The sequence below is a fragment of the Enhydra lutris genome, unplaced genomic scaffold, assembly GCF_002288905.1.
Source record: "Enhydra lutris kenyoni isolate GAN:26980312 unplaced genomic scaffold, ASM228890v2 scaffoldscaffold1, whole genome shotgun sequence".
Taxonomy (NCBI): domain Eukaryota; kingdom Metazoa; phylum Chordata; class Mammalia; order Carnivora; family Mustelidae; genus Enhydra; species Enhydra lutris.
This window is the reverse complement of record NW_019154085.1, coordinates 32,720,416-32,728,108: the sequence shown is the minus strand read 5'-3', so window position 1 is coordinate 32,728,108 and position 7,693 is coordinate 32,720,416. Positions and strand designations below refer to the sequence as shown.

Genomic DNA, 7,693 nt, shown 5'->3' with positions numbered 1-7,693 from the left:
TTTTTCCCAGCACCTAGTGTGAAGTACCTAGAAAGGGGTGGTAGGAGCTCAAAGCACAGGCTTGTGACAACTGGGTGATAGATATGATTGACATGTAATAAGTGCTTAATAAGTATAATGCATTGTGGTTACTATTTCCTTTTTGTTGTTTTCATCTTTGTTTTGTTTTTGTTGTTTTTGTTCCTTTTGCGAAATGGAAGAAAGCGAAAGAGGAAAAGGAGGGAGGTTGGGGAAAGAGATGTTATGAATGGAATATTTGTATGTCTTCCCCCAAATTCACAAGTTGAAATCTGTTCCCCAGTGTGTTGGTATTTGGAGGTGGGGCCTTTGGGAGATGATTAGGTCATGAGGGTGGGGCTCTCATGAATGAGACTAGTGACCTTATAAGAAGAAGCCAAAGAGCTAGTGTCCTGTCTTTCTGCCATGTGAGGATACAAGAGTCAGCCACCTGCACACCAAAGGGTCCTCACCAGAACCTGATCATGTTGGAACCCTGATCACAGACTACCAGCCTCCAGAACTATGAGAAATAAATCTCTGTTGTTTATAAGCCACACAATCTATGATAGTTTTTTATGGCAGCTGGAATGGAGTAAGACCAGAGAGAACATGCCACTTACCAACTCTGAATGGGGGATGGAAAACCATTAAGGACAGAAAAGGCGATGGCAATTGATGTGAAAAATTCTTTAATCATGTTCCTTAGCAAGCAAATGCAAGGTGAGAAAATAAATTCCTAGAGCTGGGAGAACAAAATGCCTACCCTATATTGAATGAGGCAGGAAAGATGCAAAGAGAAGACAGAGTTGTACAGGACGAAAGGACAATGTTCTCCTTGTATCCCCTCCTCCACACCATGAGTGGAGGCTGCCGTGGCTCAAAATTTGTTGTTGCCTGAGTCAAGGACCAGATCCCAATTTCATAAAGTTCCTCTAATGATCCATTGCCGTGCGGCCATGGGCTCTTCCTTCAAACAAGTGACCTTGGCTGGTTATCTCCATGGTAACAGCTCACATCCCAAACTGTTTCTTCCTGTGTGGGAGGAAACATTTCAGAAACGGGGAAAGGCGAAATTGAACAGTGGTTTTTCTCTCTTATGACCCTTCTTCTTTGGCAAATCCTATCCTTTTCCTGAACGTTGCAGTCTCCTGAGGAAACCATGCACAGAAGAGAAGGTTCAGCGACTTTAATTTGCAGATGTCCATCCAGGATACATTTTAAAAAGTAGGAGCCTCGAGCTGCTTTCCTCTAGTTTCAGCAGCACTCAATATTTCACAGGTGGTTTCACCATTCTTGTCATTAGCAGCTCTCCCACCCCCAAAGAGAAAGACCAGCAAGTCTTCCTCATGGTGAAAGAGAGAGACCGCAGATCAGAGAGGCTGGGTAATTTCTGCACAGCTGCCAAGCAACAGAGCCACAGAGCTCATCTAGAAAGCCAGACAAAATAAGGCTGAGTGAGTCTCTACTGAAGGTCCATTTACACCCTGCCTTCCTGTGGTCCACCTCCTGCCTGCACCACCGTCATGGTCAGTGAGCTGACAGGTCTCCTTCCTGCCCTAGGCTCCACTTCCTGTCCCATACAGTCCCTGTGGTTTTCTCCAGCAGGATGCCTAGACTGGGCATAAGGCAAATATAAGCTCTGTCTCTACCTGGAGTATCAATTGCATTGTAAGCTCCATGTTCTGTTCCACAACGTCTATGATCAGAGCGACATTTTCAGGATGATAAATGACCCTTCTCCAGCTGAGCCCTGGATGTGTGTGCCTGATCACAAAACCCTCCAGTTGCAGCTCTCAGATGTACCATGGGGTCTACTCTCCAACCGGAATCATGAGCCAAGAACACTCTTTCCCTGGCCCAATTTCAGCCTTTCCCAGTAATCTGGATCCCATGGTTCTGTCCATGAAAGAAAGCTTTTCCTCTGCAGCATCCCCGCCTGACTCTGACGTACAAAGGTGTAATTAGAACAGCATGGAACAAGCAGGATGATCCATTTACCTCATCCCTAACATTTAAGTGCTTTAAAATATGTTTCTAATATCCTAGGTGCATGGGGCCAAATTCCCTTCTCAGATTTTCACATGCATGAGTAAATCCACACAGACTAAACCCCTTGGGCCTTAGGTTCTGCTTAGAAGTTCTTTTTTTTTTTTTTTTTTAAAGAAAACAAATATTCCATTAAAACGACATAGTGTACTCTGCATATTTTTAGGACAATTAGAGTTTAGAATTCCCTCTTCTTCCGCTCCTGGTTTGAAAAAAAAAATTGTTTTAACTCTTTCCTCCCCAAGAAGGACATTAAGTCTGGATAAATCGAAAGGCCTTCTTGTCTTTTAAAATCATGTCCTCGTCTTATGTTGTCGAAATAACAACTGGTGAACTGGGATCCCTGATGTGCTCTGGGAAGAATCCAGGCTCTACTGTACTTTTGCCAGATAAAGATTTTAGGGAGACAGTTATTTGGGAACCTAATGGAAAATATTTACTTGATACTGAAAAGCTAAACTCACAGGAAACAGAAACAGAAAATGTAAGGCCACACTCTACCATCTGCTTGATTCAAAACGGGTCACTGGTTTCGGTCATTTTTCTTCAGCACCTCCGACTCTGTAAATGCAATCATAAAAGAGAGACTGCGGCGGGCTGGCGGGGACCTCAGTCTGGGGGACAGAGCGAAAGCAAGACTATAAGTGGGAGGAGCGAAAAGGTCACGTGACCAGGAGGGTCGGGAGCGCCAACCCCGGCTCTCCGCCCCACGTGCTCCACTGTGTGCAGAAGCTTTGCCGCCGCGCGCACCACAGCTCCCGGCCTGTTAGTCTGTGCTGCTGTGGCCACTTGTGGGTAATATTTGCCTAGTCAAACTTCTTTGCCCCCAGTTGCCCTTGTCACTTCGCATGTTCAAATTCAAGGGCCCCAGAGCCCCCAAATTTAAAATGAGAGGAGGATGTAAGACCCATCTGCAGCCTGGTTTTTTGTTTTTGTTTGTTTGTTTGTTTTTATTCATTGCAAAGCCTATCAAAGGATGGGAAAGCCCAGCCCCGCTTCCTCCATGACTCAGGCAGAAATAAGATACACCTTCCCTCGACTGTGACCCAGGAAGATGACCCAGATCCAGAGAAAGCTTGGGAAATGTCTGGGATGTCCTGGAAACTAGGAATCCTACCGCAGAATCAAAGAGAGAGCTCATAACTTCTTCAGGAAAAATGTGTTTGTTTATTTAAATTAAAAAATAGTGTGAAAATTACAAACTGTTAAATACAGAAGACAATTTTATACAACTTAATAAGAATAAGAAGGAAGTATATACACCACTTTTTTTTTAACAGGCGCAGATAGAATTGCACCAAACTTCAGGATTAAGCAATGGAAAATGTGACAACGCACATGTCCCTCGCAGTAAAGCTTCAGAATTCAAGTGATTCCAGGCAAGGGGCCAAACTGAACTTGGCTTCTTTCACCTCAAACAGCCCCCTTTGGAGTAAATCCACACTCTGAACTTTTAAAGTGAACGGAGGGCCCTTTTCCCCCAAACATAAATGTCCTCTAGCACTGCGGGAGAGCACTGATAAACCAGCTCCTCTACTGTTAACCCTTATGGGAACAGTAGCGACTGCTATCTTCAATCGAGCGAGATCATGTTTAAAAAAAAAAATTTTTGTTGTTTTATTTTGTTTTTACTAGAATTAAACTTGACCTTTCGATGTGCTTCTCTTCCTGCTTGCCTTTAAGGGCCTAACGGGTTTGCTGCAAAGCTACCGAGGGCAGGAATACACAGAGACGTTAGCCAGCATTCCTGAACATTTGCTTTTAGACTTCTGGTTTCTCAGCTGAAGTATTAACATTCTGCTACCCAGGGAGCTTTGCAGAGTAAAATGTGGTGTCAGTCTCCCGGGTTCACTGCTGGGAAAATGACAGCATGAACCGAGTGGCAATTCACCCTGAATCTCCCAGTTACATGTGTTCTGAGTTTCCAACTGCTCCTTTAAATAAGCAGATCCGTTCTCAGACTAACTGGCCAAGTGGGAAATATTTTGTCCAAGCTTCCTCACACCAGGCCATACAGGATTTATCACAGAGTCTTAAAATCCAAAGACATCCTCCCAGCCCCCTGGGGATCTAAATTCAGGAGTCTCATGAAGGCAGTAAGCCTCTTGACGACATGCCCAGGACCACACAGCAAATCAGTGTCAGGGCTCGGGATCAGAAAACAGAACCTGTACCCCTGCTTTGTACAACCTCCATCTGAGTATTCCCTTCAAGGTCTCGGCTATGTGACGAAATGCCATATCACGGAGGCCCACTGTATGTCAGCTCCCAGCTCAGAAAACTAGGCTGGGAAAAAAGTAGCAGCAGAGCTAAAGACTTGGCCTTATTCAACCCCACATCACCCCTTCTAGAAAGATCAGGAAGAGTCCCCTGCACAGCTCTTCAGAATGCAGGTTCGATTTTGGGGAAGCCCCTCCAACCAAGAAAACATCATGCCTGCGTGCAATGCTGGATGGTCTGAGGTCAGAGTCCAAGGTCATAGGTTAGACAAAGGGTCAAAACAGCAGATTCTGTTTTCTAATCCCAGCCAATATTAACAGGTTTAAAAGTTGCTTTTTTTTTCTTACAGTATGCAAAAGAACCAGGTTTGAATCTTTTTCTGCCATCAAAAGTCCTCCATCAGACATCCCCCTGTAACCCAAAAGACCTGCAAAGGAAGCTCCATAACCTGACGTGAGCTAAGGCCACAGGTACACCGTAGAGGTACTTACAGTCCGGATCTAGAACAAAGCTCTAGGCAAATTAGCAAATCAAAACCAGTCCCTCCACATGTCCTAGGCATTGGGCAGCCCTGGGAGTGGGCAGATGCCCTGGGGGTTACCCAGGACATTCGGAGAGAAAACAACAGCAAGCACAGAGACCTGCCAAATTCGGAACTGGAACCCCAAGCCCCAGACCCCAAAGTCAAGGTGCACGCTGCCCATCTTTGGGGCTTTCCAGGGCCAGGTCTACACCACAGGCCTGGCGTGGATTCCTGGCTGCTGACTCCCACGGAGTCTTGTCCCCCACCGCCCCCATGCAGGGGCTCACCAACGGTCTCTTTAAAGTGGCAGCTGCCCTGCCAAAGTGAAAGCAGACACGGAAAGTGTCTTTCCCCTCTCTAAGGGTGCTGGCTGACGGGGCCGCCTCCCGGGGCCCTGGGGGTGCTAGGAATTCTGATGGATGTTCTCTGAGGACCCTTCACTGCTTTCGTTGAGGAGCGTCTCTGAAGTCTCCCCCAGCTCATCATCCGCCCCCTCCTCCTGGATGGTGAGGTGCACGTCTGGGGAGGAGGACTCAGAGCTCACGCTGTCTCCTTCCATGGAGCAGAGGGTGCAGGACAGGGCGGGCGCCACGCTCTCCTGCAGCATGTTCAGCATCATGGGCACCTGCACCGACCTCAGGCCTGACACCATGGGCAGCGGCTTCATGGCCTCCCCCCAGAGCCTCTCCTCATCTTTGTACAGCAGCAGGAGGCTGGACTTCTTCTCCCGCCTCTTAGATTTCATATAGCCCAGCATGATTCCAATCAAGAAAATGCCGTAGAAGGACATGACAACCAGAACGTAGAAGTATTCGTTGCCGTTGCCACTCTCACTGCCAGGCACATGGGACACCAGGTGGCTGCTGGGGGCTTCGGTGCTGGGGTGCGTGCTGTTCAGAGGCTCCATCTTCAGCATTGAGGCGCCACGCACACGGCCAGGGTCTGCGGAGAAACCTGCAGGTTAAAACTTGCCCACGGGCCCGCAGTATAGGGAGGAGGCTGAGCGCAAGTTTATGGGATTGCCGCATCAAAAAACCTGACAACTGCATGGAGAAATCCTGGTAGGAAGGCGCACAGAATAGCTAACGGGGGTTAGCTGTGAGAGGCCGGAGTGAATGGAGGGAAGGGAGGGAGGCGTAGGGAGAAAGGCGACAAGGACTTTCCTTTTTTAGGATATACACGTCCTCATATCTGCATTTCATAAAGCGAGCGTGTAAAAAGCATTGCTTTTGTTGTTTTAAAAGCCAAAGGGAAAAATCAGCCTAAGACAAGAGAGTTTAGAGAAAACAAATCACGTTTTAGTCACTGGGAAACTTTTTCTAACAGAGCAGAGAAAAAAAAAAAAGAAAGAAAGCGTCTCCAACGTAAACCTATTTTTAATTCAAAACTGGATTTCCTGAGAACAGAGAAAGGGAAGGAAAACCTCATCTACTCACTGCACAGAATAGCCCTCTCTCAAATGTTTCTGAAGCCAACTTGCATTGCTAACTTACCCAAGGCTGGCAAATTCTTCTGATTTGTCCTGAGTTGCTAAGTGGCCAAGTCCAAGAGCGTCCTTCCTCTCTGCGGGGCTCCGTGCTCTGACAACTCTGCCGCTGCCCTTGGGATATATAGTCAAGAAATGCATCGTCACGTGTTCTGGGAGGAAGATTTACAACAGAGGTTGTTCGTGGCAGAGTGAACAGCACCGTGGTTCAATTCACTGAACTCCACAGCTGTGCACAGAAAGAGACTGGGAATCGGAGACCGCTCCTCACCGCCCCCCAGCCCCGAGCCAAAGTTTCCAGGTGGCCCTGAAAAACGAGTGGAAAGAGGAGAAAAGAATGTGCCCTGTTGGAACTGTTATCCCAAAGTGCGCTCTCATTCAAAATGAGCTCCTGCTGCATCTCCCTCTCGGGGAATAACCATGATGCCTCCGCAGATTTTCAGAGACAGTCAAATACCATCGTCAGGATAAAAGACAGTTGGAAGCAAGTGCAGGATTTATTGTCAAGACACTCGCGCTTATGTTTCAGTTCTTCCACGAACCATGCAAATGTCATAAACCCTTACTGAACCTTTCTGCACCTCAGATGCCTGATCTGCAAACTTGCTGGGTGTGGGAGCTTTGACAAGGGGAATCAGATGAGCTGTTGGAACTTCTGAATCCCTGTCAGCTTCATCATTCTAAGATTTAAGGCTGCCTGGTACAGGGGAGCCTTTTTAATACCCGTCTTCTGCATCAAGCTCATACATTTATTTTTTATAATTAAAATATATCTTCCAGATTCTCTTCAGTCACCTGCATGAAGTGAAAATGGGTTACAACGCAAGACATGGTGAACAGGTTTTCTCCTGTTCAATGGCACAGTGCTTCTCCTTCGCAGCGTCCCACAGAGACCATCCATACATTTCTTTGCTGTCTCTGGCGGGTCAGGGGAGGAGCAGAAATTCTTCTGGTGACCTGCTGAGCACAGTTCAAGCTTTTAAAACCTATGCAGACCTTGTGTTAAAATGGTCGCTGTGATCAAAATTGGAAAAAGGAATTGAGGACTTTGATGTCAGTCCATCCGCTCCCCGGGATGCTTATTCTGAGAGGCTATTATTCTAAGTTAAAGTAAACTGGGAGGGAGGCTCTGTTCCCAGTGGTCTGGTGGCCTATGAATTGCAGCCAGACTGTCTTGGGGAATCGACTCTAGAGAAAACATTTCTCGTGGTTCTGGCATCGTTCAGCTGAAGCGGGGGGCGAGCATGGCAACATCCCTTGTTCCCATCGGGAATGTATAGAGCCCACGCACTGGGACCTTCATGGCGGCTACATGAACCCACCCAGGTTAGTGCCTGGCCCTAAGTCTGTTGGGATACCTATGGAAGAAGCAGACTAATGAGTACGGAATGTTCTTTCCCCACTGGTCTCCTTACCTG

At 47.2% G+C, this 7,693-nt stretch overlaps 1 protein-coding gene across 1 annotated transcript; it reads right to left on the bottom strand.

The window, feature by feature from the left end:
• Positions 1 to 3,262: 3,262 nt before the first annotated feature.
• LOC111143126 (potassium voltage-gated channel subfamily E regulatory subunit 4) lies at positions 3,263 to 6,416 on the bottom strand. Its single transcript, XM_022496622.1, has 2 exons — positions 6,290 to 6,416; positions 3,263 to 5,731 (listed from the first exon to the last, which is right to left on the bottom strand). Exons 1-2 carry the CDS (start codon positions 6,414 to 6,416, stop codon positions 5,193 to 5,195), a joined length of 666 nt encoding a protein of 221 aa, XP_022352330.1. The 3' UTR covers positions 3,263 to 5,192.
• Positions 6,417 to 7,693: the final 1,277 nt, after the last annotated feature.